At 42.1% G+C, this 14283-nt stretch overlaps 1 protein-coding gene across 2 annotated transcripts; it reads right to left on the minus strand.

Moving 5' to 3' along the window:
• Positions 1-1570: 1570 nt before the first annotated feature.
• Positions 1571-13608, minus strand: dnajc5ga (DnaJ (Hsp40) homolog, subfamily C, member 5 gamma a). Of its 2 annotated transcripts, XM_028396600.1 has the most exons (7): positions 13239-13597; positions 5019-5146; positions 4582-4795; positions 4255-4411; positions 3007-3185; positions 2625-2668; positions 1571-2524 (listed from the first exon to the last, which is right to left on the minus strand). In XM_028396600.1, the coding sequence occupies exons 2-5, from the start codon at positions 5135-5137 to the stop codon at positions 3010-3012; spliced, it is 666 nt and encodes a 221-aa protein (XP_028252401.1). In that variant the 5' UTR covers positions 5138-5146; positions 13239-13597; the 3' UTR covers positions 1571-2524; positions 2625-2668; positions 3007-3009. The 2 variants fall into 2 exon arrangements, with proteins under 2 accessions (XP_028252401.1, XP_028252402.1); XM_028396601.1 differs by lacking the exon at positions 3007-3185 and having other exon boundaries at positions 13239-13608.
• Positions 13609-14283: the final 675 nt, after the last annotated feature.

A 14283-nucleotide genomic window follows, 5' to 3' on the forward strand; every position in this document is an offset into this window, starting at 1 on the left:
GTATGTACACCGTTACAGTTCGTCATAAACAATCAGGTTATTCAGCTTTTTGTTGTTAGTTATTTACAGCAATTTAAAAAAAGAATAAATAGGCCTTCTGTTGCTTCAATGCGTCGTCATCAATTAGACACAGAAATGATCAATAAAAAAAAAATACAACATGATTTCAAGTTTGCAGACGGGTCCACTGAGGAACACGAGCTGATATGTAATCCATCAAAGACGAGCTGGTTGATGAGCAGGCTGTGAATCACGGAAACGGTCCTACACGTAGCTCTGCGTCGGGTTATTGCAGTTCAAACAGGCAATATTGATTATAGATCAGCAGCTGAGACATGACTACACAGAAACACCAGCCTTTATTTATCACAGGAGGAAGTTGTACTACAACTGTAACATGTAAACAATGTTTGAATAGGATCAAATAAATGGCAGCAGCTGTAAGCATTATTGATTTGTTAATGCGGCTCTCACCTGCAAGTACTAACTATTAAAAAAATACACCTCAAAATTATTATGATTCATTTCCCCCTGTGGCCTGCAGTGTTTGTCACAGCCTGTCTGGCCGTAAATAAAAATGGACGCACCAAAAATGTTGAGCTATTCCTTTAAAAAGCTGCGGTCTGGGTGCTTCTACACGTCCCCTTCACCTCAGACCCTCACACACCTGCTCATTACTGACCATTCGGTTCATATTCATTCATGTTTAGTTGAGTTTTTTCTTCACTGTGCGTCTCGCTCACAGTTTAAATCATAATGCGTCTGTTTGTACATCGTTGACCATGAATATGTTTTAGTTTTTGACCAATAACAGCAACAACATGATTGAATTAAACTACAACAGCAGTAACTCAACAGGGAACCTCTGGTGTCCGTGTATTAAAAACAGTGGATCAATGGATTGATGAGGTAAATACTCTGATTACAGCTTCTTAAAAATGTTTATTTGCCATTTTCTTTGTGTTTGTACAGTGAATTTTTAACTGTGGACTTAATTTTGGCGTAAAACTGAGAAAACTGAGGTCCAGTTCATGAAAAACGAAGCTTTGAACACCCTGCTTTTTTTCTAAAGCAACCAAAAAGTGGCAAATTAAATCTAAAACTAATAAAAATAATTAAAAAAAATATGCGTTTAATTTGAGTCCAGCTGTATAAAGAGTTAAAGGGTCACAGGGGCGGTGAAATGCCCTCATCTGTCCCGTCCCTGCTGCACCCGCAGCGCTGCAAAGACGCAGGAATTAATTTGCTGTGAAGATGTTTGATGCAAATACACTAAATAAAAACTCGGTTAAATCAGAAGCCGGCTCTGCATTGATCTGGATCTGAGCTCAGGTAACTTCTCCGCCTGATTGCTCGTGTCGTTCTGCACCGTCGGAGGTAACGATGACAGATTCACCGTGTGGAATGGCAGCGGACCCGTCTCATGACGTGCATAGAGCCAGAATGCATAAACACACTGAAACACGCGGGGTTAATGGCAGCCTCCGTTGGCCTGGACACCGGTTCGTTGTTTTTTTTTTTTTAGGCTACATGAAGCTGTTGGCTTTGGTCTAGCAGAGCGTACGACTGCAACACAAGAAGGAGTGCGACAACAAACGGCGTTTGGCATCTGATGGCGTCCGTTTCAGTCCACAGATCGTATCAGGGTTTCCTTTTTTTTTTTTTTTTTTTTTTTGTGGCACATGATGACATGGAACAAGTTATACAGGAAGTGTTTATCCAGAGTCTGCATGTCGGTACGCTTAGGCTCCATGTTGAGGTGTGGTCCGGTGCTGTACATCAGGGGGGCATGCAGCCAGACAAGAATGCATGCACGTTTGAGGAAGTACGCTTCTAGGTTTTACTCCCGACTGAAGCTCTAAATCTTCAGGTTTTGGTTCAGACATTTAACATCGAAGCATTTAAATGCACTCTGATTGAAAACTATTGTTTTAACCACCAAAAGCTAACTGGAGAGGAGGATGGCAGAGCAACATGTAACCAAGAAGGAGGGAGAAGTATTCCACACGCTCATCACCAGGTCTTCAAGTGTCCTCTGTTTTACTGCTGGCTTCTGATGACGTGTACTTGTCACCGCCACCGCTCATGGCTTTTTTTTTTCTTTGAGTACGTTAAAGTTGGGGGGAGAAAGTAAAAAGTAAAAAAAAAAGTGCTCCTGTTAGAGACAGACGGAGTCCAAAATGAAGGGAGGCGGTGAGAGAGGAAAAACGCTCCAGTCGCAGGAGAACCACCTTTCTTAGGTGTTTTTCTCGCCCTCATATCCCAGTTGTTTTTGCCCAGAGGAGTTTAAGCCCCGCCCAGGACCGAGGTCACATCCAGCCTGGAGGAAGAAGGGAAGGGGCTCGACGGAATATAGTCCGTCTTAGTGTCATCGGTAAGTAGGTTAATATGCTGGAATAATCCTCCATAGGTCCATTTAAGTGCCCACCTTGCAGGTGTGTGGATCAGGGTGGAGGCGTGGGCCTGGGCTGGTTTTACTCTGGGTCGCAGGCAGCGGTCAGGCGTGGTGGGATCAATATGAGGGCTGAAGACGGAGAATATTCAGATGTCAGACAGAAACTACAGGACGTCACCTCTCCTCACGTACCTCCTGTACTCTGCGATTTAATGTTTTTGCGTCTTACCGTCCTGCTCTTGCTCGCTGAGGCTCATCTACACCATCACTTTCCTGTAGGAGGAGAAACAGAAGCATTAGAATGAAGCAGAAAATGTAAAGAAATGAGGCTAATCTTCCTCCAACACAGTAAAACGATGTACTATTTCTAATGACCTGACTTGTGCACAGATGTTAGTACAGCCACATGGACAGTATGAGCACACATGCAGTTATTGTGCGAGTCAGTCGTTACTGGACAGCAGGAGCAGTTTGTTATGGATGAGTGAGGAAGCAGAGGCCACATACAGCCAGACAAGCAGCTGACATGCAACACTGACGATGAAGAGGGCTTTTCACAACAAGACACAGCGGACGGATGGCGACATAAAATCAGGCGACGCGGCTCTTACGAGTCATTTTGACTCTGGTAAGGTCTCCCCGGGGTTCTCTTCCCCCGCTGGGCTGGCCGAGGTCGGCGACTGGGGCTCAGGTGAAGGCATGGGCATAGGCAGGGGGATGGGCTTACTCTGGTCTTCTGGGATTTCTGGGCCCAGATTAGATGTAGGCTGGCCTATGATTACTGTGTTACCTGTTGGATGGGAGCATGAGAATCTGGTGAAGAAACAGAAGGCTGCGATTTTTAAACCAACAGTGAGAAATGTTCCTGTTCCTGGATTTAATGTTCACATCCATTATGCTGCTGTCAGGTTTACAGTAAATACTTCATTTACTGCTCGACTCTAGACCTCATCAGACCTGCAGCAGTTTGTCAGGTTTAAGTCTAAAGGCTAAAGGCTACAGAAGTGACCATCAGGCCCAGATACGTCCACATATCCTCCCTGTCCTCATCAGGAACACAACAGCAGTTATCACAGTATTAAAGGTCAGGTAGGAGAGTTCATCCTGCTGCACTTTTTGTTAAATTAGTGTAACTTCTCTTTACAATCCGATAGCAACCGATTAGTTCGGCAGTTTCTCATTAAAACGAAGAATGTGAATCATCTGTGGAAGCTATAAAACACTAAAAACATCAGCCAATCCTCCGGGTGGACCCTGCGCGGAGTATTGGCTGGTTGTCACTCTCTTCCTGCTCTGCGCGCACCAGAGAGGTACGTGCATGATGGCCGAAGCCACAGACCGCAGCTCGTCTTCAGGTGATGTGCGTCCATGTGATTGGAGGCGTGGCTTTGGGGTGAGCTCCGAGAGAAAGGGGCGTGTTTACTTTCCAAATCCGGCTGACTCTCACTGAGTTTTCAAAGTCTCCTACCCTACCTTTAAGGGAGCTGGTTTGTGTAGCTGTGCGTCATGTACAGTCTTCAAATAACTGCGAGGTTGGTCATCACAATCACTTAAAAAAAGCTCATCATTCAGTCCATCCATTCTGTTTGCATGTGGCTGATTTATGTTTAGTTTAAGTTCCAGCAGAATGTAACTGAGCAAACATCAACAAGTGGCCATCTTGGCTGTAGTCCTCTTTTCAATAACCAGTGTCTGCAGACTGTTCTTCCTCTCTCCTCCTCCGCTTATCTCGATCAATACGTCAGGTGTATAAAACTCACAAACATAAGCACTCTATCCTTCAGATAGAAATGCAATCATAGAAAATCAAACAGAGCTGGTTTACTGATATCAGATGTAATAATAACAGCCTCTCTCACCTCCGTCCTGCTCCGCTTTGATTTGGGCCTCCAGGTCTTCGGGGTCGACGTACTGGTAGTTTTCGTCGTCGTCGGGCGGTTTGCATTTCCCGCAGCAGAAACAGCAGCAGCAGCAACAGCAGCAGCAGGAGAAGACCGTACAGCACAGCACCAGGCTCTGCAGGGATTAACATGCAGACACATGTTCCACCAGATGACGGCAAACACAACTTTAATCTCCAAATTATTCACGGCGAGCTTTTTATTCCATCTTTTCAGATTACAGATGTCATGTCGCACACTGAAAGGCCTCAACACAGCAACAACAACAACAACAACTGCACTGACCTTAAACCACCACTTGGACATGAGGAAGTAGTACTTGACGCTTTCCTCTCCGAACTGCTCGGACACGTAAAGGCCCATGGAGCCATACTCATCATAGATCTTCCTCTTTGTCTCATCGTTTAAAATGGAGTTGGCGTTGTTGATCTCCTTGAACTTCTCTGCAGCCTCCGGGTTTTCAGGGTTCTTGTCTGGGTGGTACTTTAATGCTAGTTTTCTGATGGAAGAGAGGAGAAAACAAACAAGGAAAGAGTATTTCTCAGAGTATGTTTGTTTGTTGATTAATCAATAGCTGCTTGTTGCATATGTTTTATTGCACTTGGACTGGTGGAGAAGCTTGAGTCGTCTTTCGAGGGTTAATTTAACACCGGCTGACAGTGACTAGTTTCTGAAGAGACAGCTTAGTATGTGTTGTAGTAACTCATCTTACTCCATGTTACCTGTATGCTTTCTTAATGTCCTCTGGTGTCGCTCCTTTCTCCAGGCCTAACACCTTGTACATGCTCTCCCCAGCAGTGGACATCTTCCTTTGGGGGCGGGAGGCGTTCGGTTCAGCCATGGCTCACCTCTAAAGGGAATAATGAAAAAAAAAAAAACATTAAAATACAAAAACACTGCGGCCTGCTGCGTTACACTCCGACACACAGAGCGTAACAACGCCCAGCCTAAAACATATTGCAGACTGATCCCACAGGTGTTTGCCAAAGGAGCAGCCTCATTTATGTAGATTAAGTCTTCTAGAAGGGAGTTACACACACTGTTAGAGGCAGTCAAAGATGTCAGGATGCTGTATTGACCAAGAGATCAGGAGTGGATCTCCAGTCAGGACCTTTTATTTGAAACACTGCTGCAGGTCATCTCTTCTGTTTAAGAAGGTTTAGAACTGACAGTAAGGACTTATTTTTGACCCCAAACATGACCAGTGGACGGACTTCTGCTGGTGCAGGCTGTCCTTCATCAGTCAAAACACACCTGAAGGGCCTCATAGTCCAACATAAGACCGTGACAGAGCCCTAAAATCTATTCTGTATGCAAAGCGAGCCTCATGGAGGAGTGTTCAGCAGCTAAAGAGTGAAACAGTTCCTTCAGGAAACATTAACAAGGTACAGGCCTATTCTCCAAAACACTCAGTCCATCAGGGTCACCATAGACCTTCCTGTCTCTACCAAATTCCTCCAGCTACTCCCTTCAAACCGGGCAAGAGGACTTGTAGAGTTCTGCTCCTGCAGGCAGCTTCTGCAGTAGCACTCCTTCAAGCTAAGGAAGGGATAAATAGAAGCATCCTTATCTAGTACCCCCTCCCACATCAACTGGCTGTAGGAGCAGCCAATCCACCCCAAGCTTCTCCAGGATTTCCGGACCAGGGATTAGGCCCCACCGCCCCCGTAGAGAAAACTTCTCCCATGTGCTTACGTAGCCGTCGGCCTGCCTAATGGCTGTCATGGTGTGTCTTTATCTATCACTCCACAACTAACCCCTCCACCTGCCTTCATGGTGGATTTCCGCTGCTGAAAATGAGCAACTGTTTGCTGACAAAGTTCTCAAATCGGCTTAAAAGTTAATGTGTCAATATTGTGTTAACAACTTGTGCTACTCCTCTATAGATGATGCATTCAGACATGTTCACTCGCTCAGAGTGTAGCTTACTATCACACAATACAAAAAGGATTTCCGTTAAGACTATAGCTACTGTACACATGGACTCTTACTCACAAATAAAGCCATGCGGGTCATTGACTAAAGAAGATTACATTTTGCTGATCTCACAGATTACCCGTCCAAGTCCATGTCAGAGAAGGCCAATGTCCTGGTCAGAGCCTACACATGCAGCACTTACAATACAACAAACCAAACAACTGTCTGAATGTCCCTGCAGCTCCAACAGTGGGTGCACTGTGGGCTAAAGAGTGCAGACAGGAAGGAAAATGCAACTGCAGCAGACTTTGTGAAGGCCAAGCACACACACAAACAATTCCCATCACAGCTTTTACGATTCTTAATCCAGAAAAAAAATGTAAATAAATGACAGGACAACTAATAACTCCTTGAAAATAAACTACTAAAAATAAAATTGCAAACGACTAAGATGTGGATTCTCACAGGATTAGTATTTCCATCTGGCATATGGCAGGCAATTTGCTTTGGGATTTTTTTTTTTTTCATATTACAGACAAGCAGATTTGCAGCAGGATTAAAACTCAGACATATTTACAACAACAACAACTGTACAACAAATCACACACTGACCCCCGCTAATACACAGCTGTGTGAAGAATGAGGCCTTTGTTCAGCATAACAAAGTGACATGCTCCAGTTCAAAATGTAAACTCATCCATCTTATAAAATTAAGAACATGCTTGCGGAGGTGGAGGCCACTCCGGCCCTTCTTGTGTGTTGTCCGACCAGTCCAGCCTATTGTTGATGTGAACACCCAGGTACCTACATCCACCCTCTTGATGTCAGGTCCCTGGATGTTCACCGGTGGAGTCTGAGAGGTTTGTTTTTCAGAAGTAATCACCATCTCCTTTATTTATATATTGATATTTTCTAAAAACCAGCCAAATGCTGTGAAAAGCAGCCCAAATTTTACAAACCCGCCCAGTGCTATTTTTTTCAGCCCAATGTGTTTAAAAGAGCCCAATCTGGCAACACTGTCCACGGTGGTTTTGATATGACGCTCGTTAGTATTATGTGTCCATTGCGGTTGGGCGGTTACAAACGATGACACCGTCTTGTCTTTGCAGAACTAAAGCTAGCAGTTGTGGGTGCTCCAGAAGACAACGACGGGTGTGCCGGTGTGTCAACGCTCGGTTTGTTTATTATTTGTATGATATCACTGTTAATTTATTTTGTGGACACCGAACAGCAGTGTTAGAAGGCAAGCTACTCTGATGTAAGCTAGCTAAGCTACCGGCTGTTGTTCACTACATAAACCTTCACTAACCTACAGCTACCCCCAGAGAACTGTTGCTAGCGTAGTCACAGAAAATGCCAGAAGTAGGTCACTACATCAGGAAGAAATATATATTAATTGTTTAATTGGACCAAACCAAGTTTTAAATAGTGTGAACCAGGCTGATGTGACCTATGAATATTTAAAATTAAACAGAATACATATTTTTATTAGGACCAGCACCCACTCTACTTCTTAGTAACTACATTCGCAGACATTTTTATCATAGTTCTAACTAATCACTAAAACTTTGAGAGCAGCTACAGTTTTTCCTTCTTCTGTTGACACCATGTCACCATCAGGTGTCCCTAAATGCTATATTTGGATGATAACCCACTACTAGATGACTAAAAAATCTTAGCAAATGAAAAGCTATTTGAGTCAGACAATCAAGTCACTACCACCACACCGCTGAGAAATGTAAATAAAATAGTAATGATGCTACTTGTAACCATGCTAACAGTGATCCTGAATGAATTCATCAACATTACATTAGTTCAGGACATACAAGACAGAGGTACAGTGAAGTTCTGTGTATAGTCTAAATTACAGTGGTTCAGATTATCCTCGCATTAATGAAGTTTTTGTGTCGTTTTGTTCTGTGTATGCCAGGTGAACGCTGAAGGTCAGTGTGTAACAACAAACTCTGTATTTGAGAAGAAGGGAGGAGTTCCTGGAGAGAAACATCTGGAGATCTCACAAGAGGTAGATTTGTGCGTTCAGCATCATTGTCATCACTGATTATCAACTCAAGTCATGAGTTTATGACTGAAACCGTAAACACAGGCTCCTGTTGTTTTTGCTTGTGCATAACAATGTTCTGTTTGTGACATGTGACATTGTTCCTCTGACATGTCATTGTTCTTCTGATGATGTCTTAGGCATGACTTAGAAGTGTGCCTTGGAAATGATCAATTACTTAATATAATTATATATATAACAGCTTGTTGTTTTAATACTGATTTCTTTTTACACAGGCTTCCAAGTCACGTTAACTGTAAAAAGGCAGCTGCCTTGAAGACACTCTGCTTCTACCAAGGTGAAGAATATGGACATCATTCAGGAGTATATGGTCAGTGTATTTCAATTCTTCAGTCACAAGTTCTGTATCTTATTTAAAGTGCTTTAAGATTCGAATGTCACTTGTCAGCTAGTTATTGAAAACAGTCATGGAATCTGGGGATATATGGACGCATGCCGTCAAAGCAACAGGGAAGGTATAGATGCTGGACAGTATGATGACGTGACATTAGCACATTAGCCTAAGCTTGTGCAATTATGCTAGGAGTCATCTTTGCACTGAAGCTGAAATATTACTACAAGCTCACTGTGATAGTCCTGGATGGTGTATAACGTCCCCCCCGTGTGTTCTTAAGGCTGCATTTCAGGGTTTACAATTTGAAAATAATCAAAAATATGAAATATAGTCAACCTATTCTGTCTATTCTATCTAAATAAATGTGTTGCATAAAATTCAACAATTTTTTCACTGTGCGAAAGGCTAGACCTGTCTCTGAGCCCTGTCCTCAGTGAGGTTTTGGTTAAAAAAACAAATGTCAGTGGCATAATGAAAGGTTTGTGTACTGCTGCCAACACAGGTTATTCAATGAATCATCGATCATGGGATAACTGCCAGAAGTAGGACACAGATTGGTCCGAACCCCTGTGGTTCGGCTGCTAGTGTATGACCTGAAGCCTGGCACGGTCAGCTCACTGTGCAGCCAGGGCGCTCTTAGAAAAAATCTGATTAGTCCCAAGTTCATTTTCATACAGGAAAAATGAGCCTAAACTCTTATTTTTTAAAGTAGTCCCTCCATCTTTCCTTTATTTTTATTTGTACCTGAACCCAGTTCAATTCTTTCACATCTACCTTTCAGTGAGTCGTGAGGCGTTTACTGACGGGCAAGTGTTTCACTGCAAACAAAGCAACCTACTCTCACATTATCTTCAGTCAGCACATGCTAAATTTAGATCCCTGTCCTGCGGGTGTCTCAGAGAAAAATAGCGGTGAATTGTGGTCACTGCCCTTCATTACTGACTTCTCTGCTGTAAGGTTATTTTTAATTTTTATTTAAAATCCACGTCTAGCAGTGCTGCAGCAGAGCAGGAGAAATCAGCTTCCTGTTGTGAAAAGGAATGCTTACATGCATTTGTGATCGTAACAGATGTGACTCAGGTTTTATTCATTCTCTTTACTTCATGATGTGGTCACTCAAAAAGAAGCAGGTCACTGCAGCAGACCACAAAAAATAATTAGATTTAAATGATCATCAACATGTCCAATTTGACAATTTTCTACATTCTGGAGATCAATAATTAGTTGATTGTGAGATAATAATCAATAGTAATAGCACTAGGTGGGATTTCAGTAAAGGATCTACATGCTCTGGAGAGTAAATAAAAATCCAATCAGGCAGACTCCTACAAATATGAATTCAAAGAGGACATTTTTCTCCACCGTGAGAGCACTGCAGGCCCAGATGGTGTTCCTGCTGGAGCCAAGGAAGCTGTTGATGTAAATACTTCTCCACGCATGCTGCACAGACCGAGGGGCCGAGCGAGTTAACATAAACCTGTGTGTCCACCGAGCTGATCTGAGGGCTCGCACTACAGCGATCGATCGGGCATCACTGAGCCAGGTCTATTAGGTTAATTGGACAACTGCAGTCGTGGTAGTGCAGGCGGCGCTCGCTTATGATGCCACAATATGAGCCGACAGTATGAAAATGAATCTGCAGTGCTTCTTTTGTACTGAAGCGCAGCAGAGCGCTGTATAGAGGTGACCGGGAGCCTTTTGTATGCTGACTGTAATGAAGTGCAGATATTTTTCTAACTTTGGACACTATTCATCCTGATTTTTTGGCTGAAAGGCAGCAGGAAAAATAAGTGCATGTGTCAGAATGAGACACTGTGGTATCAAAGCTGATTATTAATAAAAGCAGCAAGATATTTCAGCATCATAAAAATCATCTGTATTGACTGAGCCAGTCACCATTTAGAACATATAAAAACATATGTATTAGGGTATTTCCAGACTAATATCTTTCATACTAGTAGCTCATATTCATAACCCAATCCATATTCCAGAACTTAATGCGATTTAAAACCGCTATTCTTAGTATGAATCATAAAAGCTTCCGACTGTTTTGTGGCAGCTGAACAAAGCGTTCTTATCTCTTGAGTCAAGCGTGCTCGTCAAAAACCACAAACGGAAAATCATGTGAGGACTGCAGGCAGGGCAACTTCATGAAAATATTCATTCTGTGAAGTTCGTCCTTAAATAGCAGTCTGTAGTTTTTAAAAATAACTGCAGCGTTCAGTGGTCTGTAATCTACTGTGATAACTATACAATCACAACATAACTTAGACGAAATAAAAGAAATCCTTGTTAGTAATGTAATGCAGTACAGGTAAAGAGAACTGTTATTACATAGTTATAACAAAAAAAAACATTTCTTATAGCTAATAAAGTACTATGTGAGCCTATAGTATGGGATTATATGTTGTCCATAAAATATATATTCAGACAGTGTGATTGTCCACTGAATATTTACATAAATCACAAAAATCCAGGATACAGTGGCACTATGTTCACACGTCTTTAAAATAACCTGCTAAATAAAAAAAATGTATGAATGAAAGTGGTAAAAACCGTGCGGGGGGGGGGGGGTCAGACCAGGTAGCAGGTGTGAAGATAAATGTCCATCAGCTGGTGATGGAGCTGAGACTCGCAGGCTGAGCACAGAGCCTGCCTCTGTTAAAAGAATTAGCAGACTAACACCATTATAGTCAGATTAAGCTCCACAGAAAGTTGTCACATAGCTGACGCTCCATATCCACGTCACCTCTATCGTACACTCAGGTACCCTGAAACCAGGTGATGCACACAGGCTGAAATGAATCGATAAATTGTTATAATAACAGTTGGATTTAGCAAAAAATCTGCAGGCAACATCTTCTAAAATGTGCTTTTTCCTTCAATTTTCTGCGTACTTGAATGAGAAGTCAAGAAACTATGACTTGAACTTCAGCGTTTTGACACAGAAGAAGCAATATTACAGCAGAAACCAGCTGCCGGATGTACCAGTCATGTAGATTATTGTTAGTAAAAAGCTGCGTCCTCCTCATTATTTAACCAACAGATGGAAACTTGTGAAATAACCACTCCATGACAAATAAACGATAAACAGTCTCTCAGTTAAGACGAGGCTCAGACGAGGCAGGAGAAGGGAGGGACCCTGTATGTTTGTGCTTTAGTGGTGCAACAAATCAAATTAAATCAAATTATGTGCGGTAAACCTGCAGCTGTTAGCGCCGCTGGGCATTTGCAGTTAAAACAAAAAACCATGTTTCTACTGGAACGTGGGTTCAGCTGTTAATAATAATAATCTCTTACTTCATCGATAGATCGGTGTAAATTAAAGGAAGCACATTTTCTTTGGATTATTTACGTCAAATATTACAAATTATAAGCCAAATATCTGTTGTTAAAAGGGGAATATGTGAGGAGGTCTGTACAGAAACACATCTCCAGATGTGAATACCTGAAGTTATTCTCTGCCTGACGGAGCCTGCGGCTCCCTGTGAAGTAAAGTTCAGGGCAAAACGAGTCCATTTATCCATAATTAGGGCATTAGATCAGTGGGCCTGGATGAAAACCTACTGCCTGCAGGACAGGGACAGGTGACATGATAAATTTAGGATCGAACGGCTCCGTGGGACGGAGCGGGGCTGCTGTTTTGGGAGAACTCTGCAAGGTATAATAATGAAGCAAGGAATACCGCGTGATTGTCGTCTGTTTGTCCTTGTGGAGCCCTAATCCTTCACTAATCTCCCTGCGCATGGAGAACTACTTTCTATTTTACACCATGCCATTCATACAATTTTTGGATTGAGTCTATTTTATAATGTATATATCTTTTTCTTAACTTATCCCTTGCTGTCTGTATGCCGTTGCAAAAATGCAATTTCCCCATTGTGGGACTAATAAAGGTTTCTTAATCTTAATCTTAATCTTAATCTTAATGTACCTGGAGGATTCTGGCAGTTTTACTAAAAAACAAAACAAAATCCCACTTTCTGCTTCTTCTGTCCCTCTTATAATAAACAACATTACAGGTAAGCTAGCTGTTAGCTGCCCCAACTTTAAAACGACACTTAATTACAGCATTTGAGGGATTTTAATCCAACTTAGAAGAACCCACGGCCCGTTACATCCATCAGCCAGCTAGCTGGAAGCATCCGCCGCGGCGCAGAGACAAAGATACGCCAACCTGCATTCAGCATTTTGGCCATTTTTAAATATTACACGTATCTATATGTAATATATGCAGTGTCAGATGTTTCCCACAGTCGGTGAGAGGCCAGGCATCAATACGGCTCACACTAAAATATGCACTTCCAGCCTTTAAGTGAAGTAAACCAAAGCTAAGTTGGTGAGGATTTGTACAACTGTTGGCTGCCACCGCCCTCCAAATGTACATTTCTGCTAAAGAAACCGCTGTTTACACCTAAAGTGGATTCATGTCTGAATCGAACTTAAGTTATTTTTTAATATTTTATGTAAAATAATAATAAACGACAATGGCGTCAATCTTTAAAGTAGCGTATTTTTGAATGGGCTTTGGCGTACGTGACCGTAACAGCTACCCTACATGGTTAGCTAACCTTATGCTAGCTAATTTTGGGAACGACCGAAACGCCTTACCGTGCGCAATCTGAACACTGTATATCTCGTCGTAAGGTTAGCTGGATCATAGAGGCATCCGGTCCGAAGTCTTAACTCCCAGTTAACGGGTCAGAAGCACGGTCTCCGTGTGGCAGAGAAGTGACAGCCCGCCCGCCCGCTGCTGCTGCTGCTGCCGCCGGGTTCGCTCCTCCGTGCGAGTCTGGCTCCTCCTTCCAGGAAATGAGCGCTGATACTTTCAAGGTTTCAACTAAAATCCGCCTCTCGCGAAAAAAATAGCAGCTAATTATAACGTAATAATCTCATTTAAGACAAAATCATATTCACATGCGCGTCACTTAAATAATACAGATGAACCAAAGCGCGTTTAGAGGAAGGGAGTCACAGTTTACATTCACCCTTTGTTGTCCGTGAACGTCTCATTAGCTCCAGCTCAGGTCATGAGCCCTGTTATGCTTATGTAATGTGACGTGTTATAACTGCGTTATAACTTTGATATACACTTATTACAACTCTGTGAGTCATTCGGCCAGTTTAGGTGTAGTTTAGTTTTTTCCAGACAGTTCGTGAATGTAACAGTGAACCTTATTTATATATATTGATTATGATGTGCAAATGTATTGATCTGTCTTTTGCCCGTCCTATTGTTGGATTAATAGATTATTATTATTATTATTATATTATTATTTTGTCTGATTTTAAATTAACACAAAGTTAGATTAAAGAATTTTCCAGAACTTTTTATCTGTCATGGAGACTCACTTTCTAGAATCAAAGAAAGAGGAATTGATTATTAAAAGCACAATTTCTTAAAAAAAAACAAAACATTAATAACCGCATAATATTTTAAACTAAATGTCTTTATCTGTGTACCAATATTTTTAATGGTACATTAATATTTTTAGGACATTAAATTCATCTGACGCCCGGTTGAACTCAGCATTTGTAAACAAAAATGAACAATTAATTAACTGATGTGGACATTTTTGCTTCTATGCGGCGCTACATGTTTAATATAATGATAATAAATGTGTTGTCTAGCAACAGACTGTGGTCAAAAAAACTG

This window comes from Parambassis ranga, chromosome 24, assembly GCF_900634625.1.
Source record: "Parambassis ranga chromosome 24, fParRan2.1, whole genome shotgun sequence".
NCBI lineage: Eukaryota > Metazoa > Chordata > Actinopteri > Ambassidae > Parambassis > Parambassis ranga.